We start from the raw sequence: 27,454 nt of genomic DNA, 5'->3' as shown, positions 1-27,454 counted from the left end.
GGTCTTACCTGGACCAGGCCTGTTTCATGGGGCTTGGTCTCTTTGTTCATATTTCAGGGCTAATTGGTATCATCTAAGTGGCGATCCTTTCTCATGAAGCATTCTTTTTGCTAGAGCCATCCCAGCTATGTTTTGTCTAGACATGTGGTTTGTTCTCCCAAGTCACGTCTCGTCTTCTGCTTAAGTAATTAATCTCTTCTCCATACGTGATCTTTATGACGTCACAAATCTGATCTTCTGGTCACGCGTTTTCGGCGTTGATCTTTTTAGGTTACTGCGTATTACAGCCACCGTGGACGCGTGGTTCCTTATGAGTGGGGGACGATCGCTCTTCCTAAAGCTCTTGAATCGTTTTACCATCTGCCGAGTAACGTGAACCATCGATGACCCTAGTCGATGGTTAAAGGGTATGTTATTGTTTCCTAACGCCGACTGATTATCTCCACGCGTCCTTCTCCTACTAGCCTGGTGCGCGTTAGCTCGAACTCCTCCTCCTACCGCTAATTTCTCTGGAAAAAATCGTTTCACAAGTCGGATGACTCAAGAAGACATCGACACTCTTCGAGCTAGTCACGCGATTCCGGCTACTGTCGAGCTTCTTCTTCCCTCGCCTGAGGACAGGATTTGTCTTACTCGTGTTGGTGTTTACGAGGTCTTCTTCAACCTGGGGTTGGTGGTTCCTTTCCCGCTCTTTCTTGTTAAACTGCTGAACCATTATGGGCTTTAACTCTTCCAACTGAGCCCCAATGTCTTGATGACTATCATGGCGTTTTTCTTCCTCTGCCTTCATCAAGGTGAGAACGCGAGCTTCTATGCTTTTGATAAGATTTTTTCCGTTAAGTCCAGTGACCGGTGCTAGCATTATTTTTCTTCTCGTTTCGGTCCATTCTTCTCTGCTCTGAATATCCCTAAGGTTTATAAGGATAAATTCCTTTTTGTTCGTCCCTCCCTTTCATCCGAGGACTATGGTTTTGCTGTTCGTGTACCTGGTTCTTCCAACGTACGCCCAAAAATCATCCCTGATGAGGGAGACATTAAATGTTTTGAAACTTTAACCGCTCTGGATAGGGGGAGAGAGGGTTTCATTCCTGAAGGCGTCGCCGTTCTACAGGCTCTTTATCACAACAGACGCTCCCTTCTCTTCCTGGTGAGTTTTGGTTGGAGATGTTTCTTCTTTTTATTTTTGGTATTCCTTTGTGTGTCTGATCTTCTTACCCTTCTTCTTCTTTTTAGCTTTCCTGGGAAAACGGGCTAAGGCTGAAGATATTCCATCTTCTTCTGGTGTCAAAAAATCTCGTACCAAATCTTTGGTCAGTCGGAGTTCAGCCGGCGTTGTTATTAGGGAACCTGTCGGTTCAGCTTCTCCTTCGATCCCTGCTAGTTCCTCTCCTCCTGTTCCTTTCTTGATTGGTCATGGGGTTGTGGCCTCCAAGACTAGAGCGAGTATTCATTTCTCAACTGATAAAGGGAAAACCTGCTGAAATTTCATTGGTAACCGCTGTTCTTGAGCCGTTCACGTCTCCCAGTCATTATTCCGCTGACTGTCTTTCGAGGTGTGTTTGGTCCTTGCTTTTAATGATCCTTCTTCATGCCTCAAGGGGTTCTCTAGCTATAAATAGCCTGCTTTGGCCTTCCAATTTTTTACCATTAAAAGTTTTGAAAGTCGACTGGAGAGATTTTACCCTTCTGATGTTGCTCTACCATTTCCTCCTTCTCTCTTCAAGGATCCGAGATGAGGTCTCTGTTCGTTTATACCAGGTGCCTGGGTTGGGGAATGCTTCTTCATAACGACCGTGATAAAAGTCGAGTTTCTTCATAACGGTCGTGATAACCTCCCGCGCCGTTTTGGTTGAGCCCGCAGGAGGGTAAGGATTACCAATACTTCCTCCAGCTTAGGTGTTCAGGACATGGTGATGATGCCAAGAGGGTTCTTTTGTCCTTGGTTATCTTCTGGCCTTGACTGCATTTTTGGAAAGGGGTACCTGGTAGCCTTTTATTTCCTTTCCAGCGGGGACATGTGATTGCTTTTGTGGCTCACGTTTCTTTGTTTTTTTCTTTGCCCTTAACCTTCCATTTGTGGGTTCGGGTTTCCCTCTTCTTTTTTGTAATTTCTTCTGTAATAGACCTAAGTGCATGTTGTGTCTTTTGGTGTCATTTGTTGTAATTTCTTCTGTAATAGATCCTTCTTATGAATTAATAAAGATTTGTTCTTTTCCTTTATACTTTTGCGCGGCATCTTATTTTCCACGTTCAAGTATGTCGGTGTTCCATTTCTTAATTGTGACAGCTTGCCGCGACTCTTCGTCGATCATGCCCCATTATTGCGGCTTTTCAGCCTTATAAATAAGTATGAAGATACGAAGGACTCCTACATGTTCCATCACGAGGGTGTAACCCGTGCCCGTGGGGCACGGACAGTTCTTTCATATGCATTATAGACCAAGTACATTGTGGATGATTATAAGTTACAGTTGAATGAATGTTTCGGTATTTATTCGTCATATCACTTCACAGTTTACTACACTGATAGGTAAATCTAATAAGGACTTACTATTAAAAGAGGTTGCAGGTCTTCTTCAGAAAAATATCTCATGTTCATCCAAATATCGCGTTTAAGGTACCTGAATAACATCACAGAAATTAGTAACATATAACATCACACTGTCAATGTAGAACCATCATAGTGAAAGATCTTAACAACACGTAAAGTAATAATATTGCAATGAGAGCATGTAACCATATCATTACCCAGAAAGTGAGTTGATGTACGACTCTGACACAACATACTTTATCTAAAAAGGTATTGCAATGGGAGCATGTAACTATAACCTATCTTAGCCGGTAAAGAATCAAGTGTTACTGTCATCTACTTGTTCCATGTAAGTAGCGAGAAAATAGTCCTAAAAACTAATACTTTTAATAAAGACACAATAACATACGAATTTGTAGGAATATAGATGATCCAGTCTAAGGATGCTCACTACAATAATACTCATTTGGTACAACACGTAAACAGAAGTAGTAAAATTACATAAACATTTAAATATGACAATAAAATCAATGACATTTGTAAAAATACTTACAGATAAAAGAATGAGCTCAGAACCCGATTAGATGTCGTCTTTACGGTACACCATTGTTGCCAATTAAAAGGAACGATTGAGCAATATCCAATTTGAATAGTTATGGACACAATAAAATAAATTCAGAATATATCTAATTAGTAAAATTACCAAATTTTAGACTAAGAAAAGTACTGACCTCTTAAAAATGTTCCTTTGGTGTGATTTGGAACATGGAGAAGTAAAAGGTTGACCTCTTCCAAATCGCATAATGACGTCAATGTCTACAGCATGAACGAATACAAAGGTCACGATAGCTAACTCACAAAAAATAACAAAAGTGGAATCTATATAAATTTAGGAATAACCTGACGCAAACATGTTTGTTTCAATTGTGCTTGATGCGCAATAAGTGTCTGCTGCAATGTATTCTAAACCTTAATGATGTAAATGTATTATCTAGATTGTCATAATAGTTAGATTAGAGCCATAAATAGATTAAAATAAAATAGTTTCCTTTCACATAATAAAACTTCACATACATAGTTGTTGATGGTAACAAAAAATATTTAAACTACAAAAACAATCATCAAAGTTTGTTCCTTTCTATAAAAGTATGATTGTGTTGTAGTTTCTATATGAAATGTGCATTCATTTGCAGATATCATCTATTCTATACAAAAAGTATCACAAAATACATAGAGTTGGAAGACTTTAGCCAAAGTAGTTTTCAATCAAAATAGGTATGTAAGCTCTTCGAATTACTCTTAAGAAATGTAATTGTATCTACACGCACCCGTGACGACCAGTGAGAAGCATGCACAACAATCTGAAAAGTTATATCATTGCAATAGTTAGGATGACATAATGATAGATTTTAAGGTCTTTAAAATTATAAGCAATATACACTTACTGTGTTTCGATGCTTCCATTCTCCCCATATATATCTTTTATTTCGCCTCTCAAAGTCTTGTACTTGTTGATCCCAACTCTATTAGTGAAAAAGAAAGTTAAATAGTTAATACTTGTTGAATTTGGGTACAATGAAGAAAAGAAGAAGTAAATATCATGAAAGATTACCTATAGCTATAATAAAACCTCAGGGTACACAATATTCGTAGTTGAGTTTTCTAAGGTTTCCGGTAATAAAACATGTAATCTATTTGAAGCAGTGCATCTTGACAATGCTACGTATAGTTGGCCATGGCTAAAAACTGGACTCCGCAGATCAACTCCAACAAACTTAACAGATTGTCCTTGAGATTTGTTAATTGTCATTGCATAAGCCAATCGAATTGGAAATTGTCTTCTTGTCATCCGAACAGGAACGTCTACAGACGATGTTGTAAGAGATATTCGAGGCAAGAAAACTAAATCTCCAGATTTATCTCCGGTAATAATTTGAGCTTCAATTATGCGTGGAGCACATCGAACCACAATCAACCTAGTTCCGTTGCAAAGACCATCTTTTGGAGCAGGATTTCTTCATGACATTATTGGACAACCAACTTTTAGTTGAAGCTTGAAGGGAGGTAATCCTGGAGGATCGAGAGAGTTTAAATACTCATTGGGATAATTACCTCCTCCACACCTATTGTCTTCTCCCTCTTCAACTAATTTATCAGCGGCTAAATAGACAATAGCCTCTCCTAGAAATATTTTTAATGCCTCCAAATTAATAAAGTCTACATCATCATTACGGGGAGATAAAATAGCTCTCTCTGTCAAGTACTTTGGAGATGATGTACCTAATATATTCAATCCAGGATAGGTTGAACACAATAACTCAGGTAGATTCTTACACCTGTGAATAAGTGGTAGTTGAACAATTTCACACGGGTTTGTTCCAATCTAAAAAAATATAAGTTTGTAATAACACATAATTTATTAAAATAATGAATTGTTTGTTGGAAGAAGTAAGGAAGTACCTCAACCAAGAATTTTGCAAAATCAACATTTCCTGGCTCTGAATCAGCTAACCTCATGTTAAGACTCAATGTCAGGACAACAATAATCAACCAAAGTGGTGAACGTTTTAGTGAAGCGCCGACTATTTGTTCACGAACTCCTTTTGGTATTACAGGCAAGATTTGCATAAAGTCACCGCCTAGAACAACAGTAATACCACCAAATGGGTTTTTGTTATCACAAATATCCTGAAGTGTTCGATCAACTGCTTCCGCACAAAATCTATGTTACATAGGTACTTCATCCCATATAATTAGCTTAGTTTCCCTAAATAACTCAGCATGGATAGACTGCTTACGGAACCCACATATCGAATTATCTAAAATATCTAAGGGAATACAAAATGTTGAATGTGCAGTTCGACGTCCCACTAATAACAACGAAGCAATTCCAGATGAAGCAACACTTATAACAATATGACCCATACTACGACATTTGGTTGCAATCGTGTTGTATAAAAATGTTTTTCCAGTACCAGCACCTCCACTTAAAAAAAACACACTTCCCTTATTGTTGGTGACTGAATTTAAAATGACCCTATAAGCAGAAGATTGTTCAGCATTTAAACGATCGACGTTAACTTGTACATCTACTGTCTGACATTCATGTTGAATCATTCTATGCTCTAGTAATAATCTATTCCCAGGTTGATCATTCCAATTTTCAGTTGAAAGAGGCATAGGTTTGAAATGAGTTAAATCTTTGCCAGACTGTTGAAGTAGTTTATTTATAAGATATAAACCATAGTCTGTGACTTGATTCTCGGACGGTGTCGTGATTCCAAATACTGTACGCAACTTGTGCGCCAGGTCATCACAAATATTAAGTGAAAACTGATTCCACAAATGATCTGGATTTGAAGGGAAACAATGCAAGAGAATAACAACGAACAGTTTTCTTAATTGATACCCAGTTTTCATTTTTATAGCTTCCTCTAAACACTGTACCCATTCGCCATTATCTTCTAAAAGGCCTCGAGAAATACATGCTAATTTAAATGTTTCACATAAAACACCATTTACTGTACGCAAACATTCAAATAATTGAGGACCTCTTATAATAGTCAACAATAATCTCAAATAAAACCTTTCACCACAATTTGGACTCGCAAAATACATTCTACCGATTGCAAATCCTTTTTTTCTAGAAGTTCATAAATGTTGTGGTTTATTCCAGACAAAGTGTTCTGGAAATTCTTGATAAGTGAATGCACGTGCATCTTCATTTAAAACACAACATTTAAAGAAGGCCAATAAAGTTGACGTTTGTTGTTCTGCTCTTGTTAAAGTTGTTTCCCTCGAATCATCAGGGTTAAAAAGAACACGGTGCATACCTGGTAAATGAACTGCCAATCGCACAACTGTAGGGTTCTCCTCATGCAAAGTGTGGCCAAATATGCGCCAAGCTGCTTCTGGTGGTCCGATGTATCGTGCATCCAGATATTGTTGAATCTCATATACTTTTCCCAACACAAAAGTAGCACGATCATATCCTTTGAAGATGTACTTATGGATATATTTTACGCAACGCAAACCCGCACAAACTTCAACGTTAATATGACAGTTGAACAACTTGGAAAGGTAAGCATTGTAAGGTACAATAGCTCTATTATCGACAGGATGCCCTTTCACGGTATACACTTTACCAGTATCGCGACGACGATAGATTGGATAACCATCCACGTCTACTGTTGTCGACTCTGTAAACACTCGTGGAAACCTTTTAGTACACCTTCCGTCTTCCATGCAAATAGCATGTTTGTCCCGAGTACCACATGGCCCATGCACCATACAACTCTTCACAGTTTCAAAAAGTAGAGGATCTTCTTTAGGATCTGGAAATTCTGCTGAAACCAACCTATCAATTTGATCAATGATGCACCCGAAAAGGTTACACACCCAAGCGGAGGTATCAAGTAGTAATCCGGCAAAGCCGGGATCGATCCAAGGATAGGAAGGTAGTTTGGATATCGAAGGGTCTTGTCCCTCAGTCTAGATATTTCAAGCTAACTTAGACTAAAAAGAAAATTCCCTCTAAATTTTTTGGCAAAAATCTCAGGTCCCACGATCAAGAGGAACCTTAATCGATTTCATTCCATCATCTCACGAGTTCAAGTTAGTTAATGAAATTTAGGGTTCTTCATTATCACATTTGAACACCTTTGAGTTGCAATCTTTAGTTCTAAGCTCACAAATCCAGGTTAGTTTCTACTATCTTCCATCAATTTGACCTTCTAATTACAGGTTTAGAACTCTAATTTTGGACAACTCAATCAATTTTAGGGCTCCATCATCATCTTCAAGGCATAGACTTCAATTCCAAGCTTTGGCTGCTATTATAATACAAATTCAGGTTGGTTCCATCACTCTTCCATCAATTTTTACCTTCTGACAGCAGGTTTAGAACTCTGTTTGATGTTCAATAAATTGTAGGGTTAGTTACATCAATTTAAATAAGTTATTTGCCTTAAATTAGGTTATATATATATATATATATATATATATATATATATATATATATATATATATATTATCTTTTGAGTTTGATTGAACTTGTTATTTTCTTCTCTTGTCATTTGCTTCATACCATAATGGTTTGAAGATGCTCATCAAGTGTTTGATTAAATGTCTGTGAAGAATGATTGATGGGCAGAAATGAAATGCATAACTCCTAACACCTCTTTTGTTATAGGCATCTGATATCGTTTTGATTCCACCTGGTAGTGACAATTCTAAACCATGATTAGATATGTTAATTGTTAAATATAATATATCATAAAATACTTGTTTTCTCTAAAATTTATAATTCGTGGAAAGACTTGTTTTATTTCATATTAATCGATATTTTGGGTAGAGGGGTGTGGATCTCTGTGCCCCCTCAGTATTGACTGAATATTTCTATTTTCTTCCTATATTAAATCTAATAATACGAACGGGTCGAACCTTTGACCTTTTGGATCTTCTTGTTTTAATTCAATGTAAAACAACCTTTTCCTCTACAAGTAGTTGTTCCAAAAAATGCTTCTTTTATGATTTTATCCATACCTCAAGAATATCTCCAACGTTGACAATAAAGCATTTGACAGAGGTTTAATAGGAACCCATTTTCCATCTTTAAGAACTTGTAGTCCTTCAACTTAATGAAGTTGAAGGAGAATAGTTAGAGCAACTGAATTAGAGTGTGGTTTGACTTTTGAGGCCATTACTAGGTCAGGCTGAGGACAAGGTGGATAATAATTCACTCTCATACTCTTCACTCCATCTTCATATAATTCTTCTATCACCTTTGTTTCGATTTGTAAAGCTTCCGACATTACTTTTATAAGAGTCATAGGTAGACTTTTCAATTCGAATGAATAGCTTTCTAATGTGTCCCTGCCAAATGGTAGAGAACCTTCTTTAGAAAAAATCATTTTCAACAATAAATATAGACGGCTAAACCGAAAAAAATCGCCTTGGTCCTATTAATCCACAATTTAAATCAACAGTTAGGACCATCTTTGATTGGACTATATATAGTTAGCTGTTAGGGATACAATTTTTTTTCCTTTTTGAACCAAAACTATGATAGAGATGGAGGATAAGGGATAAGGGTACCTGAAAAGAAGAGAGAGCTTTGGAAATAAGTGAGGTTTCCTTCCACGGATGGCCAAGACTAATTCTTTGGTCGTGCCTTTTTTTTTTGAAATTGGCAGTGTGATTTCATTGAACCTGACTGCTATTGTTTTTTGTTCTTTAAATGTAGTTTCTAGCATAATGACTTTTATTACTAATAATAGATACCAGAAACTTCGTAAATTCCTTGTAAATTTGTGGATTGTTTACCATGAGATGCTGCCATTAGTCATGAATTTTAGCGAGTGAAGCTAATTGTGCAACTAATGTTACAGTTTTGTAAGGTTCCATAGTTGTGCATAACTACAATATTGTATAAAATTTAAGAGTTAATTCCTATATAGCCCCCTACTTTGTGACCAGCTTCAAATATGGCCCCCAAATTTTTGTAAATTCAAATATGGCCCGCTATTTTTAAGTTAATGCCCTAACTACCCTTACTTTAAATCCTTTTTCAAAATTAAAAATAAAAATAAAATCTTAATTCCACCTCATTTCCCTCTCAACCACACATCTCTCTTCATGCCAACTCTCTCCCTCTCTCCACATCACCTCTCTTTCCAACTCACCTCTCTCTCTCTCCAACTCACCTCTCTCTCTCCCCAACTCACATTCATCTTCTCCGATTGAAGTCGCCGGGCGGAAAATTTTCTGGTCCGCGACCTCAAAAAAAAAATTTCTCTCATGTCTCTCTTGTGAACAGACCAAGTCTGGTCTGTTCACAGCTCCGACGAAGGGAAACCCCCTTCGCCGGATTTTTAGAGAGAGAGATGAGAGAAAAAAAAACTTATTTTTTGGGGAGGTCGCCGGCTAAAAAAATTTCCGGCCGGCAACTTCAATCGGAGAATATGAAGGTGAGTTGGAGAGAGGGGTGAGTTAGAGAGAGAGAGAGGTGAGTTAGAAAGAGAGGTGATGTGGAGAGAGATGTGGGTGGAGAGGGAAATGAGGTGGAATAAAGATTATATTTTTATTTTTAATTTTGAAAAAGGATTTAAAGGAAGGATAGTTAGGACAATTACATCAAAAAAAGGGGCCATATTTGAATTTACAGAATTTTGGGGGCCATATTTGAAGCTGGTCACAAAGTAGGGGGCCATATAGGAGTTAACTCAAAATTTAACTATAAGTGAAGGTTAATTTTCTCCAAGACCAAAAACAAAGGAGAAAAAGTAAAGGAAAGGAGTGCGCCAAAACTGTTATAGAAACAATTTTCTTTGTTGTAAATTGTTTAAAAATTGAGTTATAAGGAGTAAACATATAAATCTTTGACAAAAAGATACAGTATAACTATTTCCTTTTCATCTAAATTTATTTTCTTTTCATCCAAATTTAATATTGATACCTCATGAAATCTTCGTTCTTTTGTTATTCATATTTGCTATACTATATCAATTTGTAAGAGGGACGAATCTCTAGAATCTTTGATTCAACTTTTTTCTATTAGATATTTATAGTTGAGTAGTGATATACATATAGATATAGTAGGAAGTAGAGGGATGGGTTTAGCTACAATATTTTTCATGAATTGTAAGTATTGTCATGGGAAGTTTGGGTTCTTTGTTGAGATATAATATAATCATCAATTAACTCGATATATACTTGGGGAGTTTTTTGAGGAGAGAGAACGTTCGGGATGCAACTCTCCTTTTTACTCCGACAACCCTAAACTTCAACCATAGTGGTTTGAATCCAGAGAACTTTGTAGTCATACTATCTGGCATCCTCATAAATCCCCCTTCTTAAAGTAGGCATCAATAATTTCCCCAATCGATGACTAGGGTTCCAACATCAACAATAGTGGTTTGAAGGTCAACATGTTCATATTAGGTTTAAATCTACCAGGTAGAGTCACAGTTAGAACCACCACAATATTTGGGCATATCTTGCTAGCTCTTCCCATACCATCTAAGAAAAGGTAGGGTATACCTCCCATCACTCCAGGAGCCGATTGCATGCAACAGGGGTGGTTCAAATCGATGAATCCCCAATTTATAAATAGTAATGAACCTTCATCTGAGAGCAAGATTGAACATTTGCAAAGGAAACCCTAAGTTCAACGACAGACTCATCTAACAGGGAAGTCTACTACTCTTATCCTCTCTCTGTTTTATATTTTACCTCTTAATTGTCTATTCACTACTATTGTTTCTGCCTTCTTCCTTTACATTTCAAGTTCCTTCCTGTTAATTTCTTTAGGTCTCAGAGTCACTTAGATTGTTGTGTTCGGCTGGTTTGTCCACCTGTTTGCAGCCCTTCTGTCTATTTTTCTCTAACTACCTTACTGTCTTTCTTTTACTTTTGGTTGTTTTTACTGTTCTACTTTCCTTTTCCTTTCCCCTTTAGTTAATTAGCTACTGCCTTAACTGATATGCAATTTCGATTTCAATTTCCTGCGAGTTATTTTTTATGGGTCTCGGAGTCTCTTAGATTGTTGTTTCGGTTCTAGTAGTCTTACTGGTTTATTTTCTTGATATGTGCTGTAGCTTCTTCGAATCCATAGTTTTGGGGTTTTCAGTTCTACTGCTTTTAGGTTGGATCTATAGTTAATCCATGCTTTAGTCCTAGGCTACTTTTCTCTCCTTAGTTTCTGTCGAGTTCTTCTTACCATTTTAGTTTTGTTTATTATTGCATGTTTTAGTTATTTCTTTCTTGGTTCTGTCGGTGCTTTGCTTAGGGTCTCTTGCTTGTAGTAGCTCTTTCTATTTAGTTTTTCAGATTCCCTCTCCTTTATTGTTGGGTTATTTCCCTAATGGCCCCCTACTTTGTGACCAGCTTCCCGCCTGGCCCCCTACTTTACAAGAAATACCCATATGGCCCCCTAAAACCGTTAACTTTAACTTTCCGTCACCCTCTCTCCTCCATCTCTTTTTCTCTCTCTGCCATGTCACGCCCACTCATCTGTTCGGCCACCTCATCACCTTCTCCGGCAGAGGTCGCCGGCCGGCCAAATTTCCGGCCGGCGACCTTCAAACTAAAAAAAAAAAAAAAATTTTTTTTTTTTTTTTTTTTCTCTCTTCCTCTCTCTCTCTCTAAAATTACTTCGGCGAAGGTCTCCCTTCGCCGGAGTGGTCTGTTCTTGAAGAACAGATCTCGGTCTGTTCTTCAAGAACAGACCTGGTCTGTTCATTGAAGAACAGACCTGGTCTGTTCATTGAAGAACAGACCTGGTCTGTTCATTGAAGAACAGACCAAGGTCTGTTCAGTGAAGAACAGACCTGGGTCTGTTCTTCAATGAACAGACCGAGATCTGTTCTTCAAGAACAGACCTTGGTCTGTTCATTGAAGAACAGACCACTCCGGCGAAGGGAGACCTTCGCCGGAGTAATTTTAGAGAGAGAGAGAGGAAGAGAGAAAAAAAAATTTTTTTTTTTTTTTTTTAGTTTGAAGGTCGCCGGCCGGAAATTTGGCCGGCCGGCGACCTCTGCCGGAGAAGGTGATGAGGTGGCCGAACAGATGAGTTGGCGTGACATGGCAGAGAGAGAAAAAGAGATGGAGGAGAGAGAGTGACGGAAAGTTAAAGTTAACGGTTTTAGGGGGCCATATGGGTATTTCTTGTAAAGTAGGGGGCCAGGCGGGAAGCTGGTCACAAAGTAGGGGGCCATTAGGGAAATAACCCTTTTTTGTTTTAGCTGAACTCATGGAGATCTCTGTTATGGCCTGGAATGTTCGAGGCTGTAATAATTTTGCTAATCGCAAACATCTCCACCGCCTCATCAAGGAACATAACCCGGACATCATCTTCCTATCCGAAACCAAATGCATGAGCACGAACCTAGGAAATATTCTGAATCTCAACAATATTTATGACAAGCATGTCATTGACCCGGTAAACAAAGCGGGGGTCTGGCTCTCTTCTGGGCCCCTAATTATGATATCGACATTAAATACGAAGACAATAACATGATTAATGTTAAAATGACCCAGACTGGTAATTACTTTTACCTCACGGGCTTCTATGGATGCCCTTATAAGAATAATAAAATGAAGCCCTGGGATACCCTTGCTCACCTTACCCCCGAGAACAACATACCTTGGCTAGTCATAGGTGACCTCAATTGCATCCATGACCAATCGGAGAAGTCGGGAGGCAAGCCGGCTCACATCCCAACTCTCCTGCATAATAAACAAACCATCAACAATTTAGGTCTGCATGATTTAGGTTATATTGGTTATCCGTATACTTGGACTAACAGGCAGTTTGCAGGAAACCTCATTGAAGAGAGACTTGACAGAGCCATTGCCAACTACAATTGGCTCACCACTTATCCCCATTCTAAGCTCTCCCATCTCTCTACCCTTGGATCTGATCATAATCCTATCCTCCTCACTACCAAGCAGTCCTCTTCTCTGGGGCGTAAACCCTTCAAATTCATTCGTACTTGGATGTCTCATCCCAAATGTGCCAGTTTCATCAAATCTAATTGGATCACCATTCCTAACCCTATTCAATCCAAACTTAACTCCCTGGCCATTAAACTCTCCAAATGGAATAAAGAGGGTTTCGGTAATCTGGATAATAATATTAAGCATCTCACTCATAAACTCCAATCGATTAAAAACGCAGATGCTTTCAAAGAAACTTATACCCAGATCGAAACCCTCCTACTCCAGCAAGAGAGTCTGTGGAAGGAAAAGTCGAGAATAGCCAATATTAACCTTGGAGATAGAAATACCCAATACTTCCATGCAAAAGCTACTACCAGAAATCGTAAGAATAAAATCCTTTCCATCAAAAGGGAAGATAATACGTGGTCTAATGATGAAGCGGAGATATCAACTATTTTTTCCACTCACATCCAGAATATCTCCTCGACTGTTGGCTCCACTATGCCCCCTAATATCACAGATTGTTTCTACCCTCAGATTTCTTACGCTCAGAATGAGTCTCTCACTGTGATCCCTCTTATCGAGGAGATCCAAACCGCCACTTTCTCTCTTAAACCGGGGGCGGCCCCTGGTCTTGACGGTTTCCCCCCTCTTTTGACAGAATTGAATGGAGTTATCTGGAAAATGTTATGACGTTAATGGGGTTTTCACATTCTTGGATCAAACTCATTAACAAATGCATTTGTACCGGTTCGATGGCTGTTCTCATCAACGGGCGACCTGGGCTAATTTTTGATGTTAGTCGGGGTATCCGGCAGGGCGATCCGCTCTCTCCTTTCTTGTTTGCTATCGCTATGGAAGGGCTTAGCCGTTTATTAGAGAAGAATAATAATAATTCCTCTTTTATCGGCTTTCCCATTCTGATTTCTGACTTCTCTATTAAACACCTCCTATTCGCGGATGACTGTATCATTTTTGGGCAGAACTCCCTTGATAACATCTACAATCTTAAGCTTATTCTAAAAAAGTTTAGTGAAGCCTCTGGTCAAATGATCAATTACGCTAAATCTAACATTTTCGTCTTAAAAAATTCTCACCCCAAGTTCAAACGTATGATCATTCGAGAACTTAAGGTCCATCAATCTTCCGCAGGTGATAAATATCTGGGCACCAATCTATTCATGGATCGTAATAAAAAACAGGCCTTTCAACCTCTCCTTACCCAAATCAAGAACAAACTTGCCAAATGGCAACCTCATCTCCTCTCGCAAGCTGGCCGCTCAGTAGTACTCTCTACTATCGCAGCAGCTGTTCCCCGATACCAAATGCAGTGCTTTGCCCTTCCCAAAGGCATTTGCAACAACATTGAGTCCATCCAAAGGACTTTCTAGTGGGAAAAATCTAAAACATTCCATACCATCAACTGGCTAGCCATCTGCAAACCTCGTAAACTGGGCGGACTCGGATTTCGTCTCCCTAATTTCGACAACCAAGCCTTCCTCCGCAAAATTAACTGGCGCCTCATTAACAACCCGCACGCTATTTGGGTTAAAGTTCTTAAAGGGAAATACTTCCATAACTCCCATAAACCCAAATCTCCCAAAAACAACAATTCTTGGCTCTGGAAATCCATCTTGAAACAATATAATCATATCGAGAGTCTAATCTTCTGGGACATTAATAGAGGTGAGCACATTAATATTTGGCAGAACTACTGGATACCCAATCATCCTCCCCCTATATATAACCATAATGGATCTACGATGGAAAAGGTCTCTCAACTTATTACGAACGGTACGTGGAATATAAATGTGATTAACAATTGTTTTAATAGTGATATTTGTAGTTCAATTCTCAGTATCAACATTCTACCAAACCAGGAGGACAAAGCAATTTGGACACTGACAAAATCTGGTAACTTCTCACTCAAATCTATGTATAACTATTTAAGAACAGGTAATGCAAATCCTATGCAAGGCCAGATAGACTGGTTTTTTATCTCGAACATGAATACACTCCCTCGCATAAAACTATTTTTATGGAAATGTTGTACAAATAGCTTACCTGTGAAAGCTAAAATTGGTAAATTTATTGGAAATACATACTCTTGTGTTAACTGTAACGAAGACGAAACTCTAGACCATGTTATGCTTCACTGCACGTTCGCTAAAGCCATTAGGTTTCTCTATCGGGTTCGGACAGATCAGATCACAACTATAATACATTGGATACAACAGTGGAAAACTCTTGAGGAAGAAATTACCAACCTATATGCCAAAATTCTTTGGTTTATTTGGAAAGCGAGATGTGAAAATTGTTTTTCGACGACTAAGCAAAACCCTTTGCAAATGATAGAGAGGATAAACAATACCTCGACTACTCCACTCAAGATTGAGTCAGTTATTAATAATAAATGCTGGGAAAAAACCAAGGACAAAAAATGGAGACCTCCATCGACACCATATTTGAAAATCAACGTCGACGCCTCTTTCACTAACATCAATGAACTAGCTGGAATTGGATGTATTATCCGAGACGCAGATGCAAACTACATCATAGCTGCAGCTGATTCAGTGCGAGGTCAGAACGCGGAAGAATGCGAAAGTATTGCCATTCTATCCAGTCTTTTATGGGCTATCCAACTGCAAATCTCTCATGTTCATTTAGAAAGCGATAATCAAGCTTTAATCCTCTTCCTGAACGGCAATAGTGTAGGGATTCACTGGCAATCCAAAAGAGTCATACAACAGATTATAGATCTCAAAGACAAATTCACAGGACTCATCTTCTCCCACGTTCCTAGAGAATGCATTTCGCAGGCGGACGCTCTCGCTAAATGGGGTCGTAAATATTGTCAAAAGAAAATTTGGAATGTTGTTCCCTCTTTTATTTCCGCTTATATTTAGTTTTTGTGTTTGAGACGGTTTCCTTTAATGATAGTTTGCTTCATCAAAAAAAAAAACTCGTTATATACTTTTTTGATAAATGAAGTGTTTGCACATCTTATATAAAGACAATCTTGTCCTTGTTATAACATATATGCCACCTCCTTGTTATCGAATCAATTTTTAAATTGTATATTTAATCCGTAAAAAATCAAATTATTCGGCCAGAATAAACGTGTTAAAAAACTGTTATATTTTTATGTTACAGTTTCATACATCACATTCTATTTGTTTCTCTTCTTGCAGGGTATCGTAGGATATATTTGTGATTGGAAACGTGAGTCTAGTTGTTTTTGCTTGTTAATAGTTATAGAGTCTAGTTGGTTGTACTATGCTTTTGCTAAAGGTTTTTTCATGAATTTCGAGTCTTGAATTTTTCTGTGCACTAGCCATGTGAGTATTAGATAGGTGAAGAGTAGACTTTTCTAAGAGAACTTAATCGATCATTAGTGGAGACTTAACCCAGGTGAGATTCTGAGCCTTTCTTTTTGTTTTGAGTGATCTCTTCTGAGCTAATTCTGAGTAGAATGAAGAGCTACTCAACCTCGCATTATTCCTTAGAACTCAGTTGATCTCTTGAGTTAAAAGTTTACAACCACTAGGGATGTCATAAGGAATGCAAACCTTCTCTTGTAGTCTGAGAAACTTGAAAACAGTGTCAACTATAGGAAGATAGGAACTTCATCATTAGAATCCTGGGAATAAGGCATGAAGCAAAGTGAATAGAATTTTACCCAAGGAAAGAATAATGTGAAGAAAGTATGTTATGTATTTTGAGTTTTATTACCAGAGTCTGTAGCAAAAAAAAAAAAAAAAAGAAGAAAGTGTTTGTGTAGTTTTGTTCGAGTGTTTATCCCTTGAAGTAGTTCTTGAAGTTTTGAAGACGTTGAGTTCTCAGGTGTTCTAGTCACATCATCAGTAGTGTCTATCGACCTCTAGGAAGCATTGTTAGATAGTAGATCAGGTGAGAAGAGTTGGTTAGCTTCCCCATTCCATATTAGTGGTTGTTTCCTTCTTTGAGATCAGTCGTCCACAGAATTTTAGTCCGTCTTTTTCATGTGTTGAGTTTTCCTTCATATTCATACCAACACATAGAGTGAACCATTCTTGAGTGACTTTGATTTTTGAGTGTGTGACCGTGAGGCAGTAGTCGAGGCGAAATGTATTGAGAAAGTAATCGAGTTCTTGTCTTTTCAGAACCGAAATGATACTCATATTGGCTGGTCACGTGCACTTCGAGTTTTGATTACAAGTGAAAAGATTTTTAGCGTTTGTGTGGTTCGATTAATTTGGATTTCATTTCTATTAACTTTCGAAAATCTACCGGATGAACATTTTTAGTCCACATCATATTTAGACCCTTTGGCATTTTTGATTTTTGAATTTTGTTGGTATATTCACTGCAAACCCTCACGAGACAAAACTCGTCCTCTTGGGTAACCTAGAGGCTTAACGGCTTGTTGCACGTGCTAAGTGCAATCGTGGGTCCTTACGAAACTGGTGAAATGGGTTTAGTTTTATTTTTCTGTTTTGCTCGAGGACTAGCAAAATCTAAGTTTGGGGATGTTTGATGAGTTATGAAAATGCCTCATTTCAATCTCTTAATTCGAGCTAGTTAGTCCATATCGAGCCGTTACTCTGATGAACTGCTTGATTTTCTTTCTCAGGTGTCTTTTCCGGAGTTTAGTGTGAAAAACAGGCGAAATCGAGAGAAATTGATGTTAGGGGCATTTTGGTCATTTGGTGACAAGGGTAGCATGGTAAGTTTGGATAATGTTGATGCTCGGATGAGAAGAGGGGTCCATGACGAGTCCGTTGGCGAAAACGAAGGTCAAATCGGAGTTCGGACGAGCAAATTAGCCAAAGTCAAAGTTGGAGTCAAATTTGGATGACCAAATCACTTAAATACACGTGGCGTGCAATCTAACGTAGGGTGGAATTTTCGGTACACAGTTGGGCGTAGATGGGACAAATTTCGGGATTTCTCCAAGCGATTGCTAGCATGCATCTCAACGCAAGATAAGTTTGTGGCCTTGACAGATCTAGCGGTCAGCTCCATATCAGGGGCACGTGGGACCATCCGATGATATGTTGTAACATCTTCCACACGGCTGCGTCACTCCTATAGCCAGCTGCACTTAACCAACGGCCTTCCTTATCTCCTCTCTGGTTTTGCAACTACAATTAGAAATTAGGGTTGAGAGGAGAGTAGATAGAGAGAGAAAAAGAAGGGGTTGCCGGCCAAAACTCCGGCCAAAGTTTTGGCCGGCACGGCTGAAACAGAGGAGAGTTCAGACAAGAACAACAAGGTGACATTGAGCTGCTCGGTTCTTCAAGGGTTTCCGGTAGGGGACGACTTGGTGAAACTCGGGACAGCAAGGAAACCTCGCCGGAAGAAGCAGCTCGGGCTTCATTGAATCAGCTGTGGTAGACCTACAACTCGGTCGGGACAGCAGCATCTCAAGCAAACGATAAGATTCAGCCTTCACAGCAGCTCGAGTAAGCAACTAGAACACGAGCAGTAGACCAGCAGAACACGGTTCTTCAGCAGCTCGGGATCTTGGACAGCAGCTCGGGATCTTGGACAGCAGCTCAAGATCTTGGACAGCAGCTCGGGGTTTCTTTGCAGCAGCTCGGGGTTTCATTTGCAACATAGTGATCAGCAACGGGCAACTCGGGACGGAACAGTAACTATTGGGCCGGGCTTTCACTTTTCTTGGCCGGACTTTTGATCTCTTGGCCGAGATCTTCAAGGGTTATTCCGGCCATTCCTTTGGTCGGAAAACCTAGGGTTTTACTAGGGAATTTGTTGTCTCCATCTCTTTGGGTTTGCCTTGTGTTTGGTTGTGATTTTCTTGCTTTTTTGGTGCTTAAATTTTAGAGAGATGAAGCTTCAAGCAAGCTTTCATGGTGGTTTAGTGTTAAGAGGAAGAAAAAGACATATCTGCTAAGGGGCACCCTAGTTTTACTAAGGGGACACCAAATCTGCATTGTTGAGGGGAAATCAGGACATCGCTAGGGGGAGATCGGTAGCACTTAATGAACCATTCATTCCGTCAATCCTAGCCTCGCAACATCATCAAAATAGGGAAATTTTCACCTTAACTCACGTATTTCTTTATTTTATTCTCGTTTATTATGTGCTCCACCATGTCTAGCTAGCTTTTGTAGTCGGATACTCGTGATACATGTTTTGATGTGACAAAAGTTTTATTGTTTTTAATGATAAAATCTTCTGGATTTTTAGACCGTTCATGGACTGGAATCTGAGTTAAACCAAGAGTTTGTTGACCAATCCAAGTAAATGGGTGAAGTTAACTAACTTTTCATGCTTATAGATCATTAGTACTAGTCACTATCGATTTTGTGGATCGAAGTATCCCCCTCACTTTAATCTTGCTCGACCCTTTTTCCCGACTCTCTCTCACCTCCCTTGTATATAATTTAGTTTACTTTTCGTTATTTACTATAAATCACTCCAAAACCCAAATTATCATCTTTTATTTTAGTCTGAGTTCAGTGACACCTAGACCGGTGGGCTAGACTTTCTCGATATTCGTATTACCTTCCTATCTTCGTGGATCGATCCCGGTCTTACCGGGTTATTACTTGACGCCCGTATACTTGCGGGTGGAGACCTTTTAGGGTAACCTTCTGCAAAACGAGAGAGAGAGAGGAAACAGAGAGACCCGAGAGAAAGGGATTGAAGGAGTTAGTTTGTTAGGATCCAGGAGAGAGAAAGATCTGGGTTAATGAAGAAGAGATTCGATGGAAAGGGAAATCAAAACAGAAACAAAGGAGATTTGGGTTGGTTTTCTTTTTCTATAAAAAGAGAAGAGCTCGGCTGAAGAGGGGGAGGAGAGTTAATAGAACAGAACAGAGAGGGAGAAAAGATCACGGGTTTTGGAGATAAATCTAGAGAGAGAAACCGAGAGAGAGATTGAGGAGAGAAACAGAACCGAGATCATCTGTAGTTTCAAACTCTTCTTATGAATTTCTTCGCTTTCTGAGAGGGAGAGAGATTACAGAGAGAGTGAGAGATTGTAGAGAGAGAGAAACAGAAAGAAATTCATAATGATTTCAAGTTTATAAAGTTATATATTTTTAATGATTTCATTACTATAATTCCATTATTTTTGGTTATATTAGATAGAAAGATAGAAAGGAATAGTTATAGTAGAGAGAGAGAGAAATTACAGAAAGTTAGAGAGAGAAAGAAAGTTGAAGAAGATGAGAAAATAGTTTTCTCAAGGAGAATCCATTTCCGGGAAGACGAGAAAATCGTTTTCCCAGAGGGTGCGTTTGGCAGAATCCTTGGAAAAACAGAACGAAATCACTTCCTTAGGCTCTGTTTGGTGGGAAAATCGTAGAAAAGTTAAGTTTCTTTCTTCTTTTTCTTATACTAATTCAAATATTTACCGTTTCTAGCATGAGTAGCTAAATCTTTTCTATCTAGTGTTTTAGATGAAGTCATAATAATTATTTTCTCGATAAATTTATTAAAGTTTTTACTATTTTAACGATAAAATCTTCCGGGTTTTTAGACCGTTCATGGACTAAAACCTGAGTTATATAAAGAACTCTCTAATTAGATCAAAATTAAATTGTCGTTAGAGTTGCTAGGAAGACGGATTCGAAAACCCTAGGTTCCTTTTTTCTGAATACCGACTTATTTCTTTATTTATTTTTGAGTTTTATATTTTATTTTTATTTTACCACCATCAAACCATTTTTAAATCTCAATAGTTTTAAGGTTAGAATTTAGTTTAACTTAGTCTCTGAACGAACCGGTCTTACCGGAACTATTACTTGACGCCCGTATACTTGCGGGTGGAGACCTTTTAGGGTAACCTTTTAGGCCCATCAACTACCACGGTCTAGAAGACCCAGGATTATTCATCAATAACTATGTTGCGATGATGAGTTTATGCACAACTAACCGAAACATATGGTTAGTGGCCTTCGCCACTATCCTGAAAGGACCAGCTCAGGCATGGTACCAAGCACTATCCCCGGGTTCTATCAAGTCTTTCGATCAGCTCGCCCAAGCTTTCTTCCAGGTCTTTCGAGGAAGCACCAACATCAAAAGAGGAACCGACGAGCAGTTCAATGTGGTACAAGGAAAGAGCGAAACTCGGGCAAGTTACTGGCAGATATTTCGCAATCTTATGGTACAGGTCTCCGACTTGGAATCTGACGTGGCTTTTGCCGCCTTACTGAGAGGCCTCAGACAGGATGACATAATCAGAGATATCTCGGGGAGAAAGCCAGACACCCTTGCAGAAGTGATCAAAAGGCTGCAACAGTTTATTAGAAGAGATGAAAACTATTTGCGGATGAAGGAAGTGGCTAATGTCCCATACGAGAACGAACCTCCCCGAAAGAAGGAACGTGACGAAGTCAGACCGCCAGGGACCGAGAACGAGGCACGAGGCCGGCCAAGAGCTGACTTCGCTACCTACACGCCACTGATAGTGAAAGGCAGGGCTGAGCTACCTAAAGCCAACGATGACTGATGAGTACGTAAAGTACTCCATTTTTGGGGTTTATTTTACCGTCTTTACTTGTTAATTTTGGTGGAACTAAAAAGTTATGTGATTTTGCATGAAACTCCTAATAATATAGTGGAGTGATTAATTACAAGAAGTTAGGTGAATACATCGAACTAGTTTTGGATTGGAACCTCAACTAATTAAAACCCATTGTTACTGTCCACGTGAATGCATAAATCACCAATGTGTTATTCTCAAGGAAACCTGGAATATTACTCTAGGTGTCATATTCTAAACAGCTGGGGTCAATATCGTTGGGCGTTTCAACCCTCTCCTATGTTATAATTGGCATATCTTGTTTGTACTTTTCTTATAGAAATTTGATATTCATGCTGTATCACAGAAATATTTTGTCTATGAACTATTATATTGGACAAAAACATTTAGGGTTCTTCTAAAGGCACCAAGCCAAAAGACTCTTAGCATCCATCTCTATTATCATCAGGCCCAACTGCTCCTTTCTCTGTTAGCACCGTACAACTATATAGGCACCGGTCCAAATGAGTTAGCCCTAAAGCCTCCATCCGTTTATCACAACGTCAGACGAAATCTACTGGACGAACTAGACCACTCCGGAACCTAAGAGTACCTAACAGATCAGCTGATCCGGGACCTAACAGGATCAAACGGATCAGCTGATCCGAAACCAAACGTCAGCTGTGTTACTATGCTTATTTGCTGGCATGAATACTCTGATTCTTAACAGAGTAAAAAAAAACTGTACATTCAGCAAATTTCTGGGACTGAAAAAGTAAACAGGCTTCTTTAGCAATTAGCATGTTCAACATTCAAAGAAATAAGTCCATCTTCATCTACGAAAGAACCATCTCAACTTGTTGATACTGATGATGACGATGATGAATCTCGTGAATCCATTCTTAGATCGATTAGCTTGAGGACAATTTAGAAGAAACAAAATCAATAATAGAATTCAATGTTTAAATTTGAATTAAATTTGATTCAATTTAGTATTGATAGAGTATATCCACTCGAAATATACCCACGATATTCTACCGAATCAATATATTGCATAGTATATTCTTTCATATACTAGAATCGAGTGGATATACTCTATCAAGTATGAGTATCGGTTGCTGGAGTTTGTGGATTTTCTATTCCATTATAAAAGTTTTCAAACCCTAGAGTTTCAAAATACATTAAGAAATAGTTATCGGTTGGATTACAAAACTTACTGGGTGGTGGGGTTGAATACGAAGGTAGAGAAAGAAAGTAAAAAGAGAGAGAGAGATGAGATGAGATACCTTCTAGTGAGTTGCTCTTTGAGCAACCAAATTTCCGGATGCTAACAGCCTTTTGGCCCGGTGCCTTTAGAAGCACCCAAACATTTATACTATGAATCTATGATTTATACGGCCGAATACGGTACATAACATTCTTCACGTACTGTTCGGTTAATCTCAACACAGATGTGTTTTTCGTTTTTTTTTGGTAGATTAGCCGAAAGAAGAAATCAGATGGACCCAATTACGGTTGCATCGTATGTTGATATGCATTTTGATGGTTGTACGCAGAAAGTTAAAAAATCTATAATACGAAAAAATCTACGTCTCCTATATAAGTGTATGATTTTAATATGCACAAATTACTTGATCTGTTGGTTTGTGTCCCTATTTTAGGAATTTCATCCGCCTTCATATTTTGATGTTCTTTTCATTTATGAGAAAATTTCTAATAGCATTGACTGGTTCTAACTCAGTGTTTAAAGTGGAAAGAAAAAGTGGGATCCAAAAACTCAGAAAAGGAAAAGAACGGCGGGGATAAGAAATTGAGATATAAAGCTGATAAAGAAAAAAATGTTGAGAAGCAAAACAAATTTTGTTCTCGGTCCTAATAAGTCTTTCACATACTACAGTCTATATTTTATGAAGTTCTTTCTTTGATGTGTTTCATGTTCTCTTTTAGTTTTCTATATATGTTTGTCTGATTTTAATGTTGAATTTGATCATACTTTTTGAGGAATTCTAATACAATAATGAATGTAGTGTAATTGTTTTGACCAAAAAAGGGTGTTTGAGTTACATATCATCTTCCCCATACAAACTCCATGTATTCTTGACTTTGTTGTTAAGTTTGATCCACTCTAATTATTTTATCATGTGTTATCATTTCTCTATGGGCTATTCAAATATACTTTACAATCATTCAATCTAATTTCCATCTGATATCAATCTTCTACCGAAATTAAAATCATTTTTCACTCAAACTTTTAAAAAGTAACTAGCTTTCTACCACGCCTTATGGGCGCGGTATATCCCGCTGGCTAATGCCATTATTAGTAAATTGTGTTGGAATATGCAGCGTGTTTGTGCATCCGCTACAGTTTAACACATTTTGTTAAAGGATGCAAGTTCCGGTTGAGCATACACTCAAACGTGCATGTATGGGTGGGAAAAAGGCCCCCGAATCAAGATCCGCCCACGAACCATCCGAGCCCGATTTGTCCGTTGGCGCCCGGTGTCTGAGACGGACACTACCTGCTGATGTCGAAAAATTGGCCTCCCGTTAAATCACCATGAAAAAGGGAGTTGATGCATGACATCCTCCGTTATGATGGTATATTCTGTTGTGAGAGGAGAGATTCCTCTGTTCAGCCTCGTTCTCTGCTCTAGTCCAGCTCCTCGCACCTTGCTCCAGTTCTTCGCTCCTTGCTTCTTGTTTGTCTGTTCCCGAGGGGGAAAACCTGTAAAGGGTTCGAAAACCGCTCCGACGCTCAAGACAGTCAGAGTGCTCTTTGCAGTAAAAGAATGAATATTGATCGATCCTTTTAGGGGGCGAGTTATGAAAACTCTGAATATTGGGTGATCTTTTCGGGGTGAAGAGATCGTGTCCCGTGAAGGACGATGTGGGGGGCCTTTTATAGGCGAAGTTAGGCCGACTGTAATAAGTGGCAGTGGTGAGGCGGTTGCCGTCAAACCGTAAGGGAAGTTTCCTCTTTAGCGTATCTAGGGTTTCTCTTTGAGTGTATCCCGGATCTTTGATAAGCCGAAGTTCCTAAGTTCAAGGATACTTTGTATATATCTTGCCGGAGTGATAGACTCTAAAGGAGAAATTTCCTCCTTTAGATACTTGGAGTTCAATCGGGCTTAAATACTTCAAGATATGCGGCCGACTGAGATCTTTCTAGAAAGTTCAGGATTAAGTCTTTAGGTCGCGCAACGCTGATATCACCCCAGTTCTGGGCGTAAGATATGGGGCGAACCTGTAGAGACCCCCTTTTTTCCTTTGGAGACCCTAGGGCTGAGCTATCCATATCAAGGGCGTTTTGGGTAGAGCTGATTTCTTCCGGCCGACCTCCCAGTTAGGGGAAAATGTGGTGGACCATCAGTTATTTAGTTGTCCTGCTGCCTTAAGCCGAGTCGATCCAAGAGACTTCAGGTCTTATCTTGACTCTTCAGACGTTAGTCAACATCTGAACATTTTGTGCATCATCATGAATCCTGCATCTCCTAAGTTGAAAGTAAAGAGACTACGGAGTAGAAGTAACTCATGTGATTTTATTTGAAGACCTGAAGTCGAGAGTAATACCTGTCCCAGAGCTGTTTCGTGAAACTTTTTGGGTCTTACCTGGACCGGGCCTGTTTCATGGCGCTTGGTCTCTTTGTTCATATTTCAGGGCTAATTGGTATCATCAAAGTGGTGATCCTTTCTCATGAAGCGTTGTTTTTGCTAGAGCCATCCCAGCTATGTTTTGTCTTGACATGTGGTTTGTTCTCCCAAGTCACGTCTCGTCTTCTGCTTAAGTAATTAATCTCTTCTCCATACGTGATCTTTATGACGTCACAAATCTGATCTCCTGGTCACGCGTTTTCGGCATTGATCTTTTTAGGTTACTGCGTATTACAGCTACCGTGGACGCGTGGTTCTTTATGAGTGGGGGACGATCGCTCTTCCTAAAGCTCTTGAATCGTTTTGCCATCTGCCGAGTAACGTGAACCATCGATGACCCTAGTCGATGGTTAAAGGGTATGTTATTGTTTCCTAACGCCGACTGATTATCTCCACGCGTCCTTCTCCTACTAGCCTGGTGCGCGTTAGCTCGAACTCCTCCTCCTACCGCTGATTTCTCTGGCCAAAATCGTTTCACAAGTCGGATGACTCAAGAAGACATCGACACTCTTCGAGCTAGTCACGCGATTCCGGCTACTGTCGAGCTTCTTCTTCCCTCGCCTGAGGACAGGATTTGTCTTACTCGTGTTGGTGTTTACGAGGTCTTCTTCAACCTGGGGTTGGTGGTTCCTTTCCCGCTCTTTCTTGTTAAACTGCTGAACCATTATGGGCTTTAACTCTTCCAACTGAGCCCCAATGTCTTGATGACTATCATGGCGTTTTTCTTCCTCTGCCTTCATCAAGGTGAGAACGCGAGCTTCTATGCTTTTGATAAGATTTTTTCCGTTAAGTCCAGTGACCGGTGCTAGCATTATTTTTCTTCTCGTTTCGGTCCATTCTTCTCTGCTCCGAATATCCCTAAGGTTTATAAGGATAAATTCCTTTTTGTTCGTCCCTCCCTTTCATCCGAGGACTATGGTTTTGCTGTTCGTGTACCTGGTTCTTCCAACGTACGCCCAAAAATCATCCCTGATGAGGGAGACATTAAATGTTTTGAAACTTTAACCGCTCTGGATAGGGGGAGAGAGGGTTTCATTCCTGAAGGCATCGCCGTTCTACAGGCTCTTTATCACAACAGACGCTCCCTTCTCTTCCTGGTGAGTTTTGGTTGGAGATGTTTCTTCTTTTTATTTTTGGTATTCCTTTGTGTGTCTGATCTGCTTACCCTTCTTCTTCTTTTTAGCTTTCCTGGGAAAACGGGCTAAGGCTGAAGATATTCCATCTTCTTCTGGTGTCAAAAAATCTCGTACCAAATCTTTGGTCAGTCGGAGTTCAGCCGGCATTGTTATTAGGGAACCTGTCGGTTCAGCTTCTCCTTCGATCCCTGCTAGTTCCTCTCCTCCTGTTCCTTTCTTGATTGGTCATGGGGTTGTGGCCTCCAAGACTAGAGCGAGTATTCATTTCTCAACTGATAAAGGGAAAACTTCGCCGGACCTGAGTTTAACGGCGAGAATGTCCAACTGGCCCAAAAATCTTTCTCGTCGCATGGTTTCTTTGATCGACGATATTTACCTTCACTTCCAAAATGAGGTATTTCTATTCCTGGTTTTTTGTTTTCGATTTCCCTTCCCTTTTCTGATTTTTTTTTTGCGTTTTCCTTTTTTTTAGAGTTATCAGGTTAGCCATGATGTTGCATCCCAATTATCCTCGATCGGGCGTTTGGAGTCCCAGCTTGCGAAAGCTGAGAAAGATGCTTTGTCCTATAAAGCCGAGGCTGAAATCTTATCTAATGATGTGAGGATAATCTCTACCGAGCGGGATTCGTGGAAGTTGGAGGCGGAGCAATCTAGGGCCAACGCTGAACTTCAGTCTTCTCAATCTGATGCTCGCGTTACCATTCTGGAGAAAAGACTTCAGGCTCTCCAAGAGAAAGAAGCTACTCTGATTCAACAGAGGGGCAAAGATAAAGCTGATCTTGAGGCTTCTCGTAGGAACATTTTTGAACTGGCCGAGTTGAACCGTCAGAGGACAATAGCAACTTTGTAAGGTGGAGATGAGTTCTTGGCGATCCTGAGGCAGCAACGTAAGTCCAGATTTCAAGTTGCCTGGGAGGCGGCTCGTCGCTTTTATGCTCCCAAGGAAACTACTCCCCTGCGTCATCTCTATAAGGACTAAGTCACTTTGTCTGTCAACGATGTTGTTGCCGATCGAGGGATGGAGGAGGACTTCCCTTTCAGTGATGACGAGTGGGACCTGGAGGCTACCACCTCTGTGATTCACGTGTGCGACGACTCCGACGAGGGTTTTACTTTCTCTGCTCCTGGTCCCGATGATGGTCTCGGTCCTGTTCTCTCCGATGACGAGTCGTAGTTGTTTTTCTTTTGTTTTTTCCAGATATTTTTCTTACTTGTTTGAGTTGT

General features: G+C 39.5%; 2 protein-coding genes and 1 pseudogene across 2 annotated transcripts; all 3 read right to left on the bottom strand.

Moving 5' to 3' along the window:
• Positions 1–2,595: 2,595 nt before the first annotated feature.
• On the bottom strand, positions 2,596–5,100 carry LOC147557508 (uncharacterized; annotated as a pseudogene).
• Positions 5,101–5,257: 157 nt separating this feature from the next.
• On the bottom strand, positions 5,258–6,148 carry LOC147557507 (uncharacterized). The gene has a single exon (XM_086658877.1). The coding sequence runs from the start codon at positions 6,146–6,148 to the stop codon at positions 5,258–5,260; it is 891 nt and encodes a 296-aa protein (XP_086515003.1).
• A 33-nt stretch (positions 6,149–6,181) lies between these two features.
• LOC147557506 (uncharacterized) lies at positions 6,182–6,775 on the bottom strand. Its single transcript, XM_086658876.1, has one exon. It carries the CDS (start codon positions 6,773–6,775, stop codon positions 6,182–6,184), a length of 594 nt encoding a protein of 197 aa, XP_086515002.1.
• Between the last annotated feature and the right edge of the window lie 20,679 nt (positions 6,776–27,454).

This window comes from Eschscholzia californica, unplaced genomic scaffold (assembly GCF_041429995.1).
Source record: "Eschscholzia californica isolate CP2 unplaced genomic scaffold, dmEscCali1.0.p SCAF_2, whole genome shotgun sequence".
Taxonomy (NCBI): Eukaryota; Viridiplantae; Streptophyta; class Magnoliopsida; order Ranunculales; family Papaveraceae; genus Eschscholzia; species Eschscholzia californica.
This window is presented reverse-complemented; position numbering and strand designations above follow the sequence as displayed.

Excerpts from the sequence above, each read along its gene's own strand:
- LOC147557507 (XM_086658877.1), bottom strand. The coding sequence starts at position 6,148 with ATGTATTTTGCGAGTCCAAATTGTGGTGAAAGGTTTTATTTGAGATTA.
- LOC147557506 (XM_086658876.1), bottom strand. The coding sequence starts at position 6,775 with ATGGAAGACGGAAGGTGTACTAAAAGGTTTCCACGAGTGTTTACAGAG.